General features: G+C 35.9%; 1 protein-coding gene across 1 annotated transcript; it reads left to right on the forward strand.

Moving 5' to 3' along the window:
- The first annotated feature begins 5,323 nt into the window (after positions 1-5,323).
- Positions 5,324-15,538, forward strand: LOC140332059 (1,25-dihydroxyvitamin D(3) 24-hydroxylase, mitochondrial-like). The gene is made up of 9 exons (XM_072413356.1): positions 5,324-5,421; positions 5,650-5,840; positions 6,568-6,592; positions 9,484-9,595; positions 10,095-10,237; positions 11,304-11,470; positions 12,152-12,230; positions 12,674-12,871; positions 14,647-15,538. The coding sequence occupies exons 1-9, from the start codon at positions 5,419-5,421 to the stop codon at positions 14,755-14,757; spliced, it is 1,029 nt and encodes a 342-aa protein (XP_072269457.1). The 5' UTR covers positions 5,324-5,418; the 3' UTR covers positions 14,758-15,538.
- The last annotated feature ends 7,039 nt before the right edge of the window (positions 15,539-22,577 follow it).

Here is a 22,577-nt window from a genome sequence, read left to right on the forward strand (position 1 = left end):
ATATTACCACAAGTTGTACTAGTGTTTGTGTCCGACATAACTGAGTTTTATTGTAGCTGATGATCCATCCAAGGTCGGTTAGAGTTCTCTAGCTGAGATCAAGTTCTTCTTTTAAATAGCATAGCAAAGGCAGGTCATCCAACTAGTGATGAATTTTCACCCTTTCGGTGTGGTGGAGGGCTACTGCCTGAAGTAGTACCTTCGAGAAGATTTCTGGCAAAGTAGAGAAATGAGGGATAGTGCACTGAACTGAAAAAGGAGACTTGGCACTGTAAAGCTTAAGTATTCATGTTACTCTTGTGCCACTGGAATATGTAGATAAATATGCCTCTGCTCTATTGAAAATAATTGATCCCCTTAAAGAACCACTTGAATTATTGTTTGCAATAATGCGAATTGCATGCACTGAGGTACTTCAAGTCAAACAAACAAATATCCAAAGGGGGTGCATGGCAAAGGAGAAGATGGGACTGTGAAAAGCAGTGCATTCCAGCCTTGAAGCCACCACACATGTGCCAATACAAAATAACTGTATTGAATGCAATACTCTGAATTCATGTCTAAAAGCAGTACAATGACTTTCATGAAAAGTATTTTGTTTACTTCAGTTTCCCGGCATGAATTTTAGATGGCATATTTAATATATGGATTGCAGTACACTGTTTGGCCACTAATGTTTTGGCGCTGTTCTGCTGAAACGCTTGCTAAACTAAATACACGTTGAGACGTACCTGCTGCCCTGCTGCCTACTCCCTGGAACTGTGCCAGATGTCCACGGGTGCTGCAAGAGGAAGACTGGTCTGTGTGTGGAGATCCACCTCAGGTCCCGAGATTGCTGGATTTTTGATAGTCAACCTGTACTATTGTATTATACTGTAAAATAAATTTTCATGAAAAACAATGTACCGCTTTTAGACATATAAATCTGAACAGAAAAGAACCGCCAAGGAGGTTAATTATCCGCAACAGGAAAAACCCAAAAGCTACTTGGTAGTATATAAGCAGTCCCTGATTTACCAAAAGAAAGGGCTCCCTAATAAAGCTCCTTTAGACACCATACACGGGGTCTCTACCAGGTGGAATATCCTGCTGGTCTGCCATGGCCTTGACTCAACTTTTAATGGGGAATCATCACACCATCCTACCTGTAGGAGGGCAAAAAGAGAGCACGGAGCAAAGGGTCAAGTGCTATTTTTTAAAAAATCTATCATATTGGGTATTCTAGTGGGAGTGACTATCCATTTGTCGCTGCCATTAAGTGGCCAGGAAAAGCTGCTTGTTGTAGCTGCTTAAAAAGTGTTGGAAACTAGGATTTAATTTATTATTCACTTGTGTAAATGTACTGGTCCATCTGACACTTTTGCTGCTGTCCAAGAGTGGCCACATTTCTCTTGCTTAGTTTTAGTACTTTTTCTTTACTGATCACTGGTTTACTGTTTACTTTACAAAAAATAAAGTTTGTATATTTAGACATAGAGGACAACTAATTTGCAAGAGGCATGAAAGAGGCTATGCACAACATATTAGAAGAGCCATTTCTGAACAGGGGTAAGGGTCTTCAACACCATGTTTTCTGCCTTTCTGCCACAAATTTTTCAGCTCCTGAAATATTTCTTACACCGCTTGAACTAGTGTTGGTCGAATATCTCACTATTTGATTCAACAGCTATTTGATCGAATAGGGAGATATTGTTCGGCTGTTCAAATGCCGAATTCCAACACCAATAAAATCAATGGTGCGGGAATTCGGGTTATTTTTAGGGACTGTAAACAACTGCAAGAACAAGGTGTATGTGTTCTTGGATAGAGTTTCTCTATCCAAGAACACAGGTAGTCCTGTGTTCCTGGATAGGGAAACTCTGTCCAGGAATAGAGATAGTGCTCCCTGATTGGCTGAGGAAAGCTTTCTAGTGGGGCACTAGAGGCTAAATGGGGACAAGTTTCCCCATTCATTCACCTCTAGTGCTCTGTGATTGGCTGGGGAAAGGAAAATCCTAAAGACGCTTGAGCTGTCATCAAGGTTTACCTTTCCTCAGCCAATCACCGGGCACTAGAAGTGATGAATGGGGAAACTTGTCCTCATTCAACCTCTAGTGCCCGGGGATCCCACACTGACAGGAGGATTCCTACAGCTGTGCAGCCGTGGGAATCATCCTGTCATTGTGGGATAACCTGTAAAAAAAATAAGTTAGTTACACAAATCACACACATTCAATAAAATACTTTAACATAATTTTTTTACACACAAAATTGCGCCGTTGAATCCCGTGTTTTTTGGGTCGTGTCTATGCGAATTCGAACAGCCATATATGGGTCGAATATAAGGACAACCCGAATTCGAACACCAACACTAGTTTGAACCGATGAAGCTGCTTGAAAACCTGAACATCTGCAATATTACAAGCACAAGTCAAGTTAAATGCGATCCACCATAACTAGATACAGATCTGTCATTCAACTAACTACTAAGAATATAATATTACAGAGTCTATATTTTTTGTACAGAAAAAAAAATATGTTTTTTGATGTTTATAGGTATCCACTAGACTCTCCCTTGTGACACACTAATTAAGTAGTATTTTGTGCGCAAAAAGTATGCCTGAAGTAAAATAGGGATAGGCGTAGAGTCACATGGCGGGGAGGAGGGAAGGGAGGAGTGAAAGGGGTTAATTAGGAGCAGGAAAAGATATGAGGTGATGGGGAGGTGCCTGGCCCAAGTGGAGGGGTCAAAGGACAAGCCTTATAAAGGGGGACTCACTGTAGGGGGCTTTTAGATGGGATAAGTGAGAGGAGCATTCCCACTTGCCCTTCCTATAAGTGTAGAGACATGGGGAGTCATAGCATCAAAGAATGGCAGGTTTTGTAGGTCCATGAGAGTTAAAAGAGCCCTGCATGACACTGGGTTTTTGTGGGGGTTAAGAAAAAGATTTGGATACCCGCTAACTGTCCCAGAGCCGGTGTAGTAGCAGTTGCTAGGCAGAAGGATATGGGTTAGGGTTATTGGATGGGGTCACTCTCATGGACCTATACAAGGTGAATAAGGATTTGCATACTTCACTCTTGTTAATAATGTGTTATTGCTGTATGGTAAATTAAATGTTAGGTTGTGTTAATGAAAAGGACTGCTATGGCCAGTTTATCCCAAAAAAGTGGTAGCGTGTTTATTTTGGGTTTTTGACGGATATAATAAAAAGCGTGGGATAGGTTGGTGTAAAAGGAGCAGCGAATGGTTTCCTTGACTCTACCCTAGTCACGACTGTGGCATATATGTGCACTGTATACAGCAAGTAGTAATTTTTACTAATCTCCTTTAAAACATTTCTACTTGCTGTATGCTTGCCTTGCCCCATACCAGGTATGTCACAATCTTGGCATAAATAATTGAATCCATAAAATACTTAAAGACATATTTCTATATTTACTTTAATCTTTCTTACTAAGGGAAAAAATGTTCAGTGTTTTACAAGAGGCCCCACTCTGATGAAAATAGATTGCAACATTCTATTCCAAATAACATGGTTTTTTTGTTAAAGGTTCTTTAAATCATTAATTATCTATCTTTTTATAGAAACACATCTAAAAATAATCCACTTTAACTTCATAAAAGAATAGATAGTTGTTTAAATATAAGGCTTTTGAGTATGTTGCTATTGTCGCAAGCCTTTAAGGTTTTTAGTTCCAAACATCTCCTGATCATCCAGTGAAAAGCATTCCTTAATAGAGGCTCTAGTGTTTCAATGTCTTTTCACTACATCTGGTTCAAGTGAGTTCAGTAGTACAGCTCCCACATACCTATTAGTTCTAAGAACAAAGAGCTAACCAAGGTTATTGAGTTTGGTAGCTAAAAAAGTTAAATGAGTTCCATGTTTATACAGAATTCAGATGGAAATAGTTTTTAAAGTGTTTTTTTTACAAAGAGTTCTCATCTATTTTTAGCAACTGCAGCAACAAACGGTGTTCACCTCCAAATTAGTAGACCTTTGGGGAAATGTTCTTGTTTAGGGATGCAAGTAGACTTCAGAAAGAAGGGCTGATTGTGAGGACAGTAAGTCTACAGTGAATGTTATGATTTATTACTAAGTAATACAAAGCCTAGTATTTACAATGGTGGTTTAATTGGAATTCTCAGGATTGTACAGTCTGGCAAGCAAAGTACAATCCACCAGTTTTTATTTACTTCCTTTATTCTTTTTAAGCCATTTATGCCAGCGGAATTGATTAGGCTAGGTGCACCAAAAGCATGGAAGTACATGAACAGGCCACCCACAGTTTACTAGTTCGTAGTACTCACTACTTGATAAATTCCTGGTGTAATTGCCAGATTAATTGAGCCATCAATACGCATTAGACATTGACATTTTGAATTTGATAAGCAGGATCAGTAAATTTCAATCAGTAGTGAAAACTTGCCCTCCCCACCCCACTTTGATGAAAACTAGCCTTGAATCTCACGTTTGCTAAAAGAGCAAATAGTCCTTTAAGGACCAGCCTAAAATTTATACTTACTTATTGAAAACATTTTTTTTTCATAATATAAAATAAGGTGAACATCAGTATGAAAATGTAATGTGGTGATGTTTTACAGTATTACAAGAAAACTAACCAAATAGTGTATGTAACAATAGTCATAGCTACATTTTTAGTTTGTGTAAAAGTAGGCTGCCATTCTTTTACAAAATAATGCAGATTATAGAAAATAACATAATATAGTCTGCAGTAATATACTATTATAATATCAATAAAGATAAAAACAGTACACACAGATATTATATTTTACCAAATCTTTTAGTACTAGTGTTCAAAACTGTTTGGTAAATAGTTTAATTGTTTAGCTTTGTGAGCTGGACATTGACACTGAAAGAAAGTGAATGAACTGCAAGAAGTACACTTGAACATCAAACTATTGAACTGGTCTGTTTTTTTCAATTAGGGAAGGAGAAAGTAAGTCCTACCATCCTGGTGCAAACATTATCCTATTTTCCAACACTTTAAAGCTCTTCCCCTGGAAACTCTTAACCAATGATATTCAAGCATACTGTATGCCCTTTTTGAACTGTGTTATATAAAGAGACACAGTTTTAGCCTTTGCTCCCATACACTTTACAAATCCAAACTATATATAGTCCTAGCCTGTTTTAGCACTATTTACTCTCAACATATTCACCACTATAGATAGCTTAATATAATGAAGCTTTTTGAGTAATTACACCTGCAATGAATACATTTTCACATCTGTTGCCACTTAGTATGCCTAAAGTTTTAATGCACAAGGCATATTTACACACACCACATAAATGTGTTGGCTTAGCAAAAAGACCTCTTCCTTTTTCTGACATCCCAGGTCCTGTTGACTTGCCTGGCATAGGAAGCTTTCTTAATGTCCTTTGGCATGGAGGGTTACAAAATCAACATGAAATTATGGTAAATATAATATTAGCACTTGTTGTCACAATTTTTTATATTCACTTCTTCTGTAACTTAACTATCATACTAGTTTTTTTCCACTGCTATCACCACTTTTGCTATTCTTTTTCATCTACTGCTACTATTTCTACATTTATGTTATAAATATTAGCAATGTAATTATTTGAAGTTTCAGTCAGTTAATTTACTATTTTGTATTTTTTATTTACTATTTACTATCTTTAGTTAAAATATCATCAACAGTTTGGAGGTATTTTTAAGATGAATCTTGGATTTTTTAAATCAGTGCAAATTGGAGACCCAGCTTTACTAGAAATTCTTCTAAGAATGGAAACCCCATATCCTAAGAGAATGGAAATTAAACCCTGGAAAATGTATAGAGAGTACAGAGGAGAAGATTATGGTCTACTTACACTGTAAGTGCTGATTGATTTAGTGTGCTTTATGCTTCCTATAAAGATATATTTTGTGTCATAGCATACTTTACAGGTAGCATCCTTTTATTAAAACATAAATTTACATATAATGTATATACAACATGCTATTTTATATATATATATATATATATATATATATATATATATATATATATATACATTTTTTAATAACCATGTTTTTCACTTACCCAAATGTTTAATATACAAAGCATATCCAAAGAGAAATGACTGGGTTTTATTTAATTTTCTGGCTTTATTGCTCAACAAAACTACTACTAATTGGGTAACCTTGTGCCACAACTCAACACCTTCCACCTACTTACTTGTTAAAGTGGATTTCAATCATTTCTGTCCAGAGATATCCTTATATCTTAACATTGTGTTTTATCTGTAACCTCATTGGTCTTCGGTCAGAATTTTTCATGCTCTATGCTCTAACAATGCTCTAAATAATTGATAATAGGTAATATAGTCTTTAGTGGTGCAACTGAGAAAAAAAATGAATTAACACCAAAATGGCCAGAATGTGAATCATCAAGTAATATCAGCATCTCTCCCACCTCTCCATGTTCTTATTGAGGTTTATTAAAGACACACATCATTAAGGAGCAGTGAAGGCTTTATTGCATCTATACAGTGTTTACTAATGCCTTCATATATAGAAAGTGGGTCAGTTTGGGCAAAATATTGCATTTTTGTTATTTAGAGATGGGAAATACAATGCACACCAGGTTGTGACCATATAAAAATGTATTTAAAAAACATTGACACCTTTGTTAGGGAGCAAGAGAAGCATTTTCAAACAAGTTGATTGTGATTTGACCAGCAGGTTGTGATGAGCAAGCTCCCTAGTGGCCACAAAGAAAAGCTGCCATATAGAATTTTAGAATATTCCTGATCTCCAACCCCACACTCTCCTCCATGAGACAAAAGCACTGTGGTGACAGGGTTACATTTCAAGAATTACCCAATAAACAAGCCATTACATTAAACCCCTGTATGCCAAGGTAGGGCAGCACGGTGGCTCAGAGGTTAGCACTCTAGCCTTTGCAGCACTTGGTCCAAGGTTTGAATCTCAGCCAGAACACTATCTGCAGTTTGCAGGTTCTCCCTGTGTTTGTGTTGGTTTCCACCAGGTACTCCAATTTTCTCCCACATTCCAAAAAAACAAAACATGCGGTTACATTAATTGGCTTCCCGCCCCAAAAAAACGATTTCACGGACCCATTGGAAGTTCCAGGAAATCCTTACAGGATGATTCCCTGGGCTGCATTCATTCATGCATCCCTGGGAATACTCCTGAGTGCGATCTCCGGGCACTAGAGGTTAATTAACATCAATGAATGCAGCCCTGGGAATCCTCCTGTCAGTGTGTGATCCCCAGCACTAGAGGTTAAATGAGGACAAGTCTCCCCATTCAAAACCTCTAGTGCTCTCTGAACGTCATCAGGATTTTTCTTTCCTCAGCCAATCGGAGAGCACTAGAGCTTGTGAATGGAGAGACTTGTCCCCATTTAACCTCTAGTGCCGGGAATCGCACACTGAGCTTATCAATGAATGCATTCATTGATCAGCACAGCCCGCGGGACTTTTTTTTTTTTTTTTTTAAGGAAAATTTGATTTCGATCTGCGAATTAACACCGTCCGTTCTCGCTTACAATTTCGGTAAGCGAGAACGTCCAAATTCACCGCAATTTTAAAAATCTTTTAATGGCTATGGACTTTGTCTAGCGCTGCATAATATGCTGGCACTACATAAATACTGTATAATAATAAAAAAGTTACACAAATGTAAATTTTAGGCATACATTCCATACATAGGTGGAGCTATCGCCTTAGTTTTTAGTTCAGTTTTTTTGTGATTTAGCACCGTCCCATTGAGAAGATCATCTGCAGGGACCTATCTAACCCTACAGATTGAACATTCCATAATTATGTCTTTGTTCAGTCTTTGTTTTCTCAAATATTTATTCTGATGATCCTGCACCCAGTGATTAATGAGGAACAATTATTGATGGTTTAAAGATCTCTAGCACACCTAAAGCTCTATTTCTAAATTATTCCCCTGTGAATTTGTCTGAAATTTGCTGACAAATGGTCAAATCTCTCTACACTTCTGATTTCAATTCTTAATAAAATATTGATTTGCTTTGCCACCTATTGGCCATTCTCAAAACGGTACAGCTATCACAATAGGAAATACTATCTTCATAAATGAAAACTATGAACATATCTAAAGCGAATTGACAGGGAAACAGATTATAGAGCCCTTTATCTACCTCTGGTCAACTAAAATTTGTGTAAAAGCATTGATTTTAATGCATGATCGCCAGTAAAAAGCTGTCGGATAAGCGCGGCTCCGTGCGCGAGCTTTTCCGGTTGTTGAATAGCGCGATCGCGCGCGATTCCGGATCGCTAATACGAATGCGCGACCGATAATCCGATTTTGTTTGATGAATCAGGGGCCCTGTGTCAATTGAGGCCTTGAAGAGATGGGGTCCCGGGCAATTGCCAACTTTGACACAAAACAACCCTAGATTGACACAATTGGTCCTCTCTACTGAGAGAACTGGGAACAATGCTAGCCAATACAAGTGCAGCACAGGCAGGAAGCACAAAAAATGTTCAGCTCACGAAGTGTTAGAACTTACAAATTTTATGTGGGAGCAAATATGAAAAAGGTAATTGTTAAGGGTTCACACATAGCTTTAGTTTTATGGAAAGAGTTATTTAGTTATAATTACACATTTTACACTGTTTACAAAGTTTTACGCTCCTGTCATTTCTTAGGCTCATATCCATTGAACCTTGCCATTGACATAGATATATAGAGAAATCAATAATAGATGATCCTGACATCTGCACCTAGAAATTAGCAACACCACTCATCCTATAATCAGCCAATGATGACATTTAAGAGAAGATAGAGGGGTACAGGCACAGTACAATTATAAAATCTTATAGTGTACCTAAATTCTGAATTTTAAAATAAAAGGTATTTGCTACCACTTGGCATTTTTGTATTCTTTTTATGACTTGCAATGTTGTCTGCTTTTAAACGGCGAAAAGGTAACTGGAAAATAAAGTCTAAACAAAAATGTATACACTGAAACGGAAGAATCATATCACTTCATAGCCATCCCACTTATTGGGTAAATAGAACTGTGGCCATACTATTCACATTCAATTTGGTATATTTTCTTGGGAAGCACTAAGTATCCTTTAAAAAAATGTCCTCACTGACATTCATGGCTGCAGCCCCTATGGAGTAATGTGCCTGATTTATTAACACTCTACCTACCTCATACTAACGCTGGAAAAGAATCACTTTTATAAGTGAAGCTAGGTGATACAATAAACCTGAAATTAATTTGGTCGAGGATTTAAAACATTTCCTAGCACATAACTTTGAAGAAATCCATTCCAGGTTTGCTGGATTACCCAGCTTTACTGATGGAAAGTGTATCTTCTCCAGCCTTATGGAACTTTCATAAATCAGGCCCTGTAAATAATAAAGTTGTAAATAAATAATAAATATGTTTACAAACCAATGTAAATACATATCTGAGTTTTGAAAAAGGGTGTCACTTATTTATATACTCATGATGTTTTACTTTCACAGATGATGGAGTACTTAGGTCCTCTGCTTGTAACCTCAGCAGATCTTCATAAGCAATTTAACACAAAAGCATGGAAAAACCATACTGAAGCTTGGGATTATATATTTTCAACAGGTATTTAATCACCATATTTTGCACAGCGACTAACAAGATTGTAGGTTTTTTTAAAAAAAAAAGTGTACCTGATACTGTTCAGTTTACAGAATGCACATAACATGTTGTCACATATAAAGTGTAAAACCAAGAGTATTTCCCAGTCTGTCTTTAAAAACTTTTGTAAGTGGTATTAGTTTGAGCACACTGATCAATGTTCACAACGTTGCAATAGTAAGCTATCTCAATTTCAATTTCAACATTTATTAATGTAAGTGTAAATATAAATGAAACTAACAAAATATTATTTTGCTGTCATTGGCCAATTAGGGAGATTTCTGTTCATTTCCTCTTCCAAAATCGAAACAAGATGAGAAGAAATTTCCTACTTTGTTTCCAATTTATTGTTTTCATATTGTAGTTAATAATAAAAGATGGATATACAGTCCTTTTAATATTAAACATTTTTAGACTCAACTGCAATTTTTTTAATCTCTCCTTTTTTTTTTTTTTTTTACAGCAAAATGTTTTATTGATAGGAGACTGAAATCCAACCCTGCATGGAAAAATGATTTACTTAACACAATCACATCCAATTATCCTCTAACCAATAAACAGCTTTCTGGTCTGTTCACAGAACTGCAGATTGGAGGTGTAGAAACTGTAAGTTTTTCTAAATAATTATTCAAATTCAAAATGTAACACCTGCACCATACCTTTACAAATATATGTTTAGGCACAATAGCGTTGTCTACTGACAACTTCTAGGTACCTGTGGTGGTAACAACTGCTTGAATTTTTCCAGTCATTGCAAAATATCTTGGATAGAAACAACTTTTAAAAAACAACTTCTTGCAAACATTTTAAAACTGCTTGTGTAAGTGATTTTGAGGGATTCAAATTCAAGTTTTTATGTTGCCTGACAGCAATGTTCACTTGCAATTGGTGCTATACGAACACCTTCCAGTGAGGTTGCCTACTGTGTGAATGCAAGCAAGTTTATCGAATGAATCCTTTTTCAAATAGGTTATAAATAACCCTATTGATTTTGCCTTTCTCATTAACCTATCCCTAATTTCAATAAATAAACCAATGTACTATACTAAAAGAGGCATGGACTCCAGTTTTGTACTGTAAATTCATATTTAAAGCACAATTAAACTCGCTTTACCCTGATGTGCTTGGCAGTGCTGATTTCTTTATCTGGTGCTTTTTGGGATCTTTGGCCATCTTAATTGACCAGGCTGGAATGTTGTTCAATTATTCTAGCCCTGAAGTATCCAAGAATGTACAGTGAGCTGTGTATGTGCAGCTAAGTGTACAATATCTAGAAAACTGCAAACAAGCAGGTAAGTTTGTTTCATTTTAGAAGGGACAAAGCATGTCTCTTCCACAGTGTAGAGCAGAGGTGCCCAATAGGTGGATTGCAATCTACCAGTAGATCGCAAAGGCAGCGCTAGCAGATCGCGAAGCCCTGCCTTTCAAAATAAACTCTACCACGCACAGGAGTTAAAGTCCAAGTTTTTATTGTTGGTAGATCATTTTAAGAGTTGCTTGCAAGCCAAAAAAGTGTGGACACCCCTGGTATAGAACATACCTGCTTGCATTTTTTTATATTTTTAGGTTTGAATCCACTTTTAAATAAGCTAGCAGAAGGAAGCAATTATAAAACATATAATATGCTTTTTCATTATTACAGCTTTTTTGTCTTTGTTTTTGTTTATTCTAGACCGCAAATTCTTTATTATGGTTGTTATATAATTTATCACGGCACAGTGAAGTGCAGAAAAAAGTTCTAGATGAAATACAGACTGTACTACTACCAGGGCAACCACCTTCTACTGATTGCTTACAAAAGATGCCATATCTGAAGGCTTGCATAAAAGAATCAATGAGGTTATTATTTTTACTTATTACTATAGGTAATACTAACTTCACTGGTAATATTATTATCGTTGTATTCATGTTTTCTAATAGTAGTGGTAGTTAGGTATGAGTGGATGAATCTACTCATTGTTTTTGTAAATCTGGTGGTGAATAAACATTAACATTATACAATATACATTTTAGGCCTTTAGGGGTATCAGTGACAAATGTAACTTATTCTCTGATTTTTATGCAGCAATTCTTATTCTAGGACACTGGGCCTGATTTAATAAAGCTCTCCAGGGCTGGAGAAGATAAAAGCAAACCTGGAATGGATTTCCTAAAAGTAATTTGCTGTTTGTTAGCAAATGTTTTCAATCCTGGACCAGATCCATTCCAGGTTTACCGAATAAACCATCTTGATTGATGAAAGTGTATCATCTCCAGGCTCACTGATGTTATTTACAGTGGATTATATTGTACAGTGGAAGTATTTTATCTAAAAATGATCAGATATCTTGCATACAGATTTGCTTAACAGTGAACCTATATTTAAACAAAAAACCAGACACTAGGACTTTACTCATACTTTTGTATTACCTAAAAACCAAAGCAAGCATTTGAAACCTAAAATGTGTTATTTTTTAAAAGTAAAACAAAGAATAATTGTTAAGGAATCATTTAAAGGTGTTTTATGTTATTCTATTGTAGACTTACACCTACAGTGCCTTTTACCAGTCGAACAATAGAGAATGACACAAACCTTGGTGGATATTTGATTCCTGGAGGTGTAAGTCCTTTTTACATATCCTACAAAATTGAACTATTCATATTACTATTGTATACAGTAATTTTCAATTATTTTAGGCACTATAAAATGCTAATATCAGGATTCTTGCAAAAATAATGTCATATTGGACCAAGAAAAGTCCTAGAAAGTAGTAAAGTAAAAAAAAAAACTATTGCAAAAATTTATTGTGAGCACCCTTTGTGATAGTACTTGCTCGGTATGTCACATGCATCCATATTTTCACTGCAAAATTGTCTTACTTCTACTGTAAGGAACTCTTACTGTATTTTAATACTTGAGTTATACTTGTCCTTGTGTCTAAGCACTGTCAAATGTCCATCTTAGATTGGTCCTGTAGACTTGTGACACTGTAATTATTTAACTTTTAGAGGAATTTTGGTTTGATTCGAAATATTTCATTATCACCATCTAATCCATTATAGGTTATAGCAATGATTAACTTCCATTCAATGGCATGGAATGAAAATTACTTTCCTGATGCTCGAGAATACAAACCTGAGAGATGGTTGAAGCCAAGAACTTTAGCTAACTCATTTGCAAGCACGCCTTTTGGAGTTGGAAAAAGAATGTGTGTAGGAAGACGTTTGGCAGAGCTACAGCTTCAGTTGACCTTGTGTTGGGTAAGTCCAACTTTATATTTGTCATAAAGATAATGATGAAAAATGTATTAAGTACTTAAATGTATGTGTATATAAATGTTTGTACAATAACAAATTAGCTTAGTTAAACTAAAATATACATATTGGGACTTGGCAGTAGAGTTGGTATTCGAATTCGGGTTGTACCCGACCCGAAAAAAATTAGATTCAACAGCAAAAATTCAGATAAAAAAAGTGTTAAAAAAATAAAAATTAATGTTAAATTAATTTATTGAGTGTTTGTGTTTATTTAACTATTTTTTTTTACAGGTTATCCTATAATGACATGATATCTCCTACTCTGTTCTGTCAGTTTCCAGCACAGTAATATTATGATACATTTGTTACATTTTTCTTTTATCCACTGTGAGAAAAATGTAACAAATGTATCATATTACTGTGCTGGAAAGTGTGTTACAGAGTAAGATGTACTTGCGGGGCATCTTCTCAATGATTGCAGCCGTGTTTGAAATTATTGAGAAGAGTCAGCGATCCTCGGGGCACTACAGGTTAATTACCTGTAGTGCCCCGGGGATTGTAGTGGAACTGCATCTGCATGACCATGGACAGCTTTGACTGCAGGCGATTCCCGGGCACCGGAGGTTGAATGAGGACAAGTTTCCCCATTCATCACATCTAGTGCCCTGTGTTCTTGGATAGAGAAACTCTATCTAAGAACACATACTACTAGTATAGTGTGGCAGCAGCAATCAAGATCACTGTTGCAGTCCTGTAGTATGTGTTCCTGGATGGAGTTTCTCTATCCAAAAACACAGGACTCCCTGTGTCCTTGGTTAGAGAAACTCTATCCAAGAACACATACAACTAGTTAAAGGGCTACAAGAGCAATCTGATTGCTCTCCTAATAGTCCCTAAAAATACCCGAATTCTCCATTGACCATTGGGCATTCGATCACCCGAACAATATCTTACTATTCGATCTAATAGCTGTGGAAATTGAATAGTGAGATATTCGACCAATTCTACTCAGCAGGATCTAAATTCCCTGTCTCCTTACGTGCTTTTCTTAACTCTAAAAGTTTCCCATTGAAATAATATCATTGCTATGAATTGGATACATTTTAATGATGGTGCTTGTGCTCTATGTTTTGGGAATCTAATATTCAGGACACAATTTTTTGGAGATGCATTTTTAGGACAGGGGGAATACACTTGCCGTTCTTTTGTCAAAAGCTAAAAATTGTGTATATGTTTAGTTTATGTATTTTCAATTTCTTTAGGCCCATTAACAAGACTGTGCTGAGATGTGTGTGCTTTTGTGTTAAATTGCACATTAAAAATGAATGGGCTACAGAGCACCGGAACATGAAAAAATGAAGAAGGTTGCAATTTTGTAGCAACACACAGCACATTATCACAGAGGACAATTGAGTGTCTACTTAAAGAGTAGTAAAAGTGACATCTACCAAATATTCTTTGGTGGAGAATCTTTCAGGTCCATGTATTTCAATAGCAGGGACTGATTCCCCACCAGAGAATATTGTGGTGAATATCTGATTCAGGGTTTTATGACTGTGTGTTGTTGTGCATTGTGGTTTATTATGCTGGTGTGTTGATGTTCAAATGTTTTATATGTGTTACTGTATTAGGAATGATGTTACTGGGTGCTTTAAAAAATTACCTTTTTCAACAAAGGTAATCTAGAAATACAATTCTTTTGAAGACTGTATTTTTATTGTGTTTTCTATTTTATGGTAACTCTCCTAATTTTTTTCCTTCTATTTATTATTTTCTAGATTATTCAACATTTTTACATATGTACTACCGACAATGAACCTTGCAAAGCCATTACGTCCGGGCTCATGGTTCCAACACGTCAACTCCCGGTATCTTTTAAGAAACGATAAATGCTCTAGCAAAAATGTGTAATGATTTATTATATTTAATCAATGTATTCTTCTAATTAGGAATTAGATATGCAAATTATATTTGAATTGTATGTATTTGCTTTTTTCTATGGTTTAAAAATGTTTGCTGCTTTATTACTCAACTTAACAGAATTAGTGTTCTAATCTTAAAAAATAAATAAAATTTCATGTGTTATATATGCAATGTTTTATATTTACCTAATTTTAAAAAAGGTTTTTTTTAATTGTAAGTGACCATGATAAACACATAAAACATACACAAACTACCATATAGTATACAGGTAGTCCCCGGGTTACATACGAGATAGGGACTGTGGGTTTGTTCTTAAATTGAATTTGTATGTAAGTCAGAACTTGTACATTATTTTAAAAAAAAGCTGTGTTTACCAATATATTTCTTCTGCAAGTCATGTGAACCGCGCCCCCCCATCCAGCCTCCATCTTACACACCGTTTGTATCTTGAGTTGTTCCTATGTCGCATGTCTTTAATCTTGGGACTACCTCAGATATTCCTAAGAAGAAGAGTGTAAATACCTACCTCTTCCACTGCCACTGTGGAATACAGCTCATTCTGTGAGGGGTGCAAGGGAACAACATTTTTAGGAGTACCAATGTCATTGGTCCCCAGTAGATCCCCCAGCACTGCCTCCCGATGGCCCTATGATTCCACTAGACACAGGAGCCTGATATATCCACAAAAGTTGTTTTCCTCATAAATTTTAGAAGAAGATTTATCTACAATATGTAGACACTTGGTGGCATGTGTAGCAAATAAATAATTACTCTTTACATTTTCAAAGACAGCATTGCTGCCATTTTCTTTAACAGGATAGCTTTAAAATGCAGAACTGCACAGCCAGCTACTAAAGGCCTTTGTGCCACTGAGTGCAGCAATATATAATAATATATATTATATATAATATAAATATATATATATATATATATATATATATATATATATATAATAAGAATTTTTGTTTTACCAGGTTATTGTGTGATTTGCCTATTTCTGCTGAATTTAAGATAGGTGTAAAATAGATTAAATTGACCAGGCTCACCCACCAGACCTCCATCCTAATGTTTAGCTGTAGCCCTTCTAGGTATGGTGAGCATGTGACCACCTACTATTTGTCACTAGTGCAGTGCTAGTGTCTAAGAATCCAATCACCAGGCCTGAATAATGTCACATGAAGGTAGTGGATTGTTCTTTCAAGAGAAAATGTAAGTTTGCACTGCATGGTCAAAGCGATTAAATCATTCTAAATAGTTCAGTGCCACTGTAAAGTATCACTAAGACCTTATGCATCCTCAGATTTTTAACTTGGACTGAGGACTATTGTAAGTTGAAGACTTTTCAGAATACTGAAATTTTACAGAAGATATTGGTTAGGAGTTATGGTATCTTACATCTACATCTAACACCTGCGTGGTCATACTATTGTACTTTATTGAAAAGAAAACCGTTACAAAATATATGACTTGTTTGTATTATATGAATATATATTACATAACTTGTGCCTTGGTAAAACATTTGTCATGTGTTTAAGTCATTCAGTTAAATGTTTGGTAAAAAGCACCTTTATAGTTACTGCAGTCATATGGATTTAAAGTTTATTTAATATCCACTAGGTGGCAGAGCTGTATAAAGAATAAAATGTGTATAAAAAATGTACTAATATGGTGTAGTGTATATATCTTATTTGGTGCTATGCAGTGCTGTCAACACACAGTTTCATAAAAAAACACAAAGACCTTCATTTATTTTCTATTTTTCATTTTAAATGTATGGGATTTTTTTAAATCTCATGACCTTTGGATTTTTTGATTGATACTTATTGTGATTATATAAGCATTCTAGATGGATGCGTAAGAGTTCCCCTTCAAATGTCTGGTTCTAGAATTTTTTGACTTAGTGTAATCTCTGCCTTTGTTGCTGACCTTGCCTGTCTCATCATTTTGAAATCCTACCTGCCATGTCCCGTACTCCAACTATGTTTTGTAGTATAATTGGGGATATAGCTGCTCTATGGTTATTAACTTTTTATCTGATTTTAGCCCTCTTTTGACAAATAATATTTATTATATCTCTATGTACTGTACTTATCCACCTGCAAATATGCAGTTAGTTTCTTATTTGACTTTTGCAGATCTATAGTTACCCTGTTCAGATTTGGCAATCAACCTTTAGGAATCCAGGGACATCCTACGACATGCACATAATTCATGCCAGAAAGCTATATTCAAAAGAACATATTGTTAAAATATTATAATTATCATAATTATATTGTACATAATAAAACACAATTCTGGTATTTTTATAATAAAATACATATAGTTTTTATTGTGCATGCATAGGTAGGATATATATATATATATATATATATCATGCTCAAAATATTGCATGTATATCTATATATACCAACAACAAAGCATTTTCTCAGAGTATTCCAATATATTCTATATTATATATATGTAATATATATATATATAATACATGCTCCAAATATTGCACGTATACCTATGTACCTATACCAAAGCATTTTCTCAGAGTATTCCAATATATACTATAATTTAAGATTTTTTGGAGTTTCCTCCAATTTTCCTAGCATTTTTTCTTTATACTGACCTGCTTCTTTTAATTTTCATCTCACACAAGGTCAGTTTGTCTACTTTTACTAAAAAGCAATTAAATGGGCATTATGGTACATAAACCCAACTGCTGCACTTTATGCATAAAGCCGAACTCCAGTAACACTATAAAGTGATATTAAACACTTCTCTTAAAACTTTACCTCACAGCAGATCCTCCCCGGGGGAGGATTAAAGGATCTATTTTGTTCAGGGGTAAGTACAAAGCATTTTACTGACCTTATCCCTCACTTCCCCTGCAGTTCTATATGTAACCCACGCTTGGGTGTTAGCTGTGAAAATAATGGCTCTGCTCCATCCAAACCTGGTGACACTCAAACTCCCAGTGACAACCGGCCTGGTTTTATTTGAAAGGGCTAAAAATAAAGGGAGTTACAAAACACAGTAAAAAAAATATTTAGGGATCCTGTAAGTAATATAACAACACAAAAAAACGTAAATGGTTACATTACCCCGACACCAAGCAATGCTCCCCGGCAGTAATGCCCCTATCTACCTAATCACAGCCTAATAAAACACAGAGTGTACCAGATGGCAATTTTATGAATCAACACATTGGGGGGGCCCCATTGACAGCAGGACAGCTTGGAATGTTCCTTCACTCTGGTTGAAGCGGGTGACAGGTCCTCTTTGGTTGAGTCTAGTATTCCAAGCACCAGAATAGGAGTTCTAGAAATCAGCTTTAAGCAACATTCCACTTCCTGTAGTTGGCCTGCACATAGCTGCCCTGGGGGACTACTTCCAGTGTGACACAGGGACAGCACTGACTGAGCACTGCGCTACTTCCATAGAAGTGTCACACCGCACAATAGACATTCCTGTAACCGTCCTCAGAATGATGGACAATCAGCAGTGGTAACACTAAATCCATGCTGCGGCATTCATAGAACTTTTACAAAACACTCTTCTTTCCAATGCTGTGTCCTAGCAGCACAGAGCAATAGACACTGGAACTGACTCAGAACCACTTTCCTACCTCTACCTGGGGCAAAGATGTCCGGCATGTAGATAAGACAGCAAAAGACACGAAAAGGGAACAGCACAGAAAAAGACACTCTCAGGCAGCCATTCTCTTTTTCCAGTTCCTCCCAATCAATCACCTCAGTAGGGGAATAGACTAACATGAAATTAGACCCATGCCCTACCTTGGCTGGACCAAAGGGATATGCTCCTTACTGGGAAAGCTCCAAAGACATTATTTACAGTCACTCTCAAACATTTATAACCTTCATAAACCTGCACAAACTACTGAACAAACTCATGAATGAATAACTGCCAGTTATGGTTACCTACCACACTGATCTCTAGAACCGTCAACAAAGACAGACAGAAGCATATCATATCTTAAGCTATAGGAAGAGCTGCAGAGTATTGCAAATTTATACAGATACTCAGGCAGGCTACAGCCCCACTAACTAAGCAAGGCTAGTGGGGAAGCATTCTAATTTATTTATCAAATAAACATCTCTAAACCTTTCTGCTATTCCTGTGCTTCGCAATGCAATGCAGGCAGTTGATGGTCGATAGAAGGGCTGGCAGGGTGCAGTACACCCACATGTAATGTGGAGTCTCCATAGCTTGAAAGAACTATAACCCAATAAATGAAAATGGGCCAAGAATAGTAAGGCTGGGTAGAAAAGAGATATATAATGATCGATGTTCTATAGTCAATAAATGGGACTGACTGTAAATTGTTAAATATTCTGATGCACACTATGTAAAGAACCCTGAGAAGAATCTTGTGCATCTGTGCAAGATGAAAGGTAAGGGTAATGTTCAGTATGTATCAAGCTGTTGGTAGTCACAACGCATTAGTGATTAGTTTATTGTTCACTTTGTCTTAGAATGTATGTCTGCACTAGATCAGCACTATACATCCCTAAAACTATTAATTCAATATAAACTTTAAAATAATTTTCAGACGCAAACTGCCAAGAAAAAAAATCATTAAAGTTAGAGTGCACAGTTATCTTAGCTTAATGACTTACTGCATTTTTATGATATAGTATGTTTGGTGCTGAATTTTCTATTTAACATTTTCTTCTGCTCATTTATCAGTAAGCTCATTTTTCAGTCTAGTCTAATAGAATTCAATTAAAGTTGAAGTTTGTAACAGTGATTCAAATAATTTATGCATTCCTTCATTAAATTATTAATTCACACATATTTGCATAATGACTACAGGAAATGTTTAGGACAACTTTAAAAGTTTATGATTAATACCACAGGCAATTCATTATCTAAAATTTCTTAATGTTTTGGGAGGAATTAAATTACTGAGTCAAAACAGAATTATTTAAAGTGAAATGTCAATTGTAGTCAATATTAGTTTGGATATAATATGTATAGCAGCACCAACCTACTATGTAACTACTTATTGAACCATTCATTCCTTGGTAACTAAAGATAAAAACAAGAAAAAAAGGCAGTGCATATTATTAATGTGTAAAAAAAAAATGGAAATTAAACAACATAATTTATACAATGGTCTTTTTCTTCACATAATCTAGAATAAACTATACATCAAATAATGTGTATGACTCAGAACTGTGTTCTTTCTTTCATTCACATATATACCCTAATTTCATTCACATATATACCCTAATTATAAATCTATGAGTTGTTGCATCCGCATAAAAGTATATTATGCTCAGGAAAAATAAAATTAGTGTAATAGGTTTTAAAAAAAAAAAAAAAAACAGACCAAAAGGGAGATGCTTGACCATAATCCACAACACCACATTTGGCAAAAACCAATCGCAGCATATCCGCACAAACACCCATACCATCTGTCAAGCAAGGTAGTGGAGAGGTAATGATTTGGCCATGGTATACAGCCGCAGGACCTGGGCATCTTAGAGTCATTGGTCCTGATCCTCCAAGGCTGGAGAGTATATGTTTTCATCAGTGATGCTGGGTGATCCAGCAGACCTGGAATGGATTTCTTAAAAGTCATTTGCTAATTGTTAGCAAATGTTTTCAGTCCTTCACCAGATCCATTCCAGGTTTACTGGATCACACTGCTTCACTAATGAATGTGTATTCTCTCCAGCCTTTCAGAGCTTCAATAAATCAAGCCCATTGAGTTAACCATGAACTCCTGTGTATTCTAAAGCCAAATGTGAGGCCATTTGTGCAATGAACCCAAGCAAACCACAACATTGCATCTGCATGTTGCAATGACTATTCAAAATCTAGACCTTAACCTGATGAAAATGCTGTGCTGAGACCTTAAAAGAACTGGGCTTAAATAAATTCAACAAATAAACGGAAGCAATATTGAAGAGGTGTGGGGCAAAATCTCTCTTCAGCAATGTCTTAAACTGATCATAAAAGTCATATAGAAAAACAATTACTTCAAGTTGTTGCTACTAAAGTTAATTCTACAAGTTACTGAATCTTGGGATGTACTTAGTTTTTCACGCACAGCTTCTCCATTATTTTTTTTTTTTACATTATATAGCCATATCTGTTTATAAATACATTTCTTACACTATACTTTTATATTATTTTACAAGGGGGTGCTGGGAAGTTCCTGTCTTTGCCCAGAAAGAAGAGAGCCAGAGGTATGAAATGACACATTTATTCAACATATTCCGCCCTGAGACTGATGCACTTGGTACAGCGTAGTTGCAGCTTTTCTAGACCGTTCAAATAAAAGTCCTTTGGTTGGGCTGCAAACCAGCTCTCAGCAGTATCTTTGACGTCAGAAATGTCCTCAAAATGTTGCCCCTTCAGGTGTTTCTTCAAATTTGGGAACAGATAATAGTCCGAAGGGGCCAGGTCAGATGAGCAGGGGGGATGATGGACCAATTGGAAACCCAGGGTGCTCAATTTGGCAGCCACAACATTGGACGTGTGTGCAGGTGCATTGTCCTGCAAAAAAAGGATCCCTTTGGTCAACTTTCCACAGCGTTTCGTCTTAATTTCCTCTTTCACCTGGTCCAGGAGGTTAGCATATTACTGTTTGGTGATACTAGAGCCCTGAGGTTGGTAGTCCACCAACAGAATACCGTCTTTGTCCCAGAAAACGGACGCCATGATTTTTTTGCCTTCTTCGGCCGCGGGGACCCGATGTGGTGCCATTCCTTTGACTGTTCTTTGATTGCAGGATCATAGATGTGGAGCCAGGTTTCATCCTCAGTCAATAACCTAGCCAAAAAGTCCTGTGCAGCTTCAAAATGGGCCAAAACGGCTTTGGATGCTTCATCTCGTTCCCTCTTCTGATTAATGTTCAAACATTTATTTAAAGCAGTTTCCAGCTACAAAGAATGAGAATACCAGTGATGAATGCAACTACTGTGAACAAAGTTACTCATATTTATTTATTAAGCATTATTATTCAGTTAATGCAATGATCAATGTAAACAAGTACAATATTTTTGTACAGTAGAATATGTGAACCTGTAAATAGGCGATAAAGCTTCATTTGCCTTATACAAGCTTTATTTTTTGCAAACATGAAATCTTGATTTGACGCACTCATATCTTTAATCATTCACTATACCATTAACTGGAAAGTAAATGTCTGGCTTTTTGCCACTGGTAAGATCCAGTTCTGTGGTTGCTAATACCGCAAACCACAGTACTACTAAATAGCAAGGTTTTGTCATGGGTCAAGGTCAGAGCAGAATAATAAAAAAAAAAAAAGTGAATCTCAGATTGTGGTCCTAGGCTACAATACAGTCAATGAATTATATTGGTCGGTTATACCAACGTATTATAAAATAACAAACAACCTCCTTGACTACTTCAATTAGTCCAAAATGTTATTAGCATGCTATTGCTATACATTGGTAAAATAAATATGTAAAGAATAGAGTTCAGTGTTATGAAACCATGTAGTGTATTAAAAAGTTTAAAAAAAAAATTTGTACACATACAAAACACAGTACAGTACAAAACAGTACTCATGGTAGAACCCAAAAATACATACAATATATTGAATTAAAAAAAATGATAGAAAGCAATTAGAAGACAATACAAAGTAAAAAAAAGTTAAGAAAAAGGCATAAGACAGACAGGCCCTACAAATGCCACAACCAGAAAACACTTTTTTTTTACTATGCTACCTGGTAACTAAGTGGTATAGTAAGTCATTGTCTTGGTACATATTTTAAACTAAATTTCTGGCAACGAGACAGAAACT

The sequence above is a fragment of the Pyxicephalus adspersus genome, chromosome 5 (assembly GCF_032062135.1).
Source record: "Pyxicephalus adspersus chromosome 5, UCB_Pads_2.0, whole genome shotgun sequence".
Classification (NCBI taxonomy): Eukaryota; Metazoa; Chordata; class Amphibia; order Anura; family Pyxicephalidae; genus Pyxicephalus; species Pyxicephalus adspersus.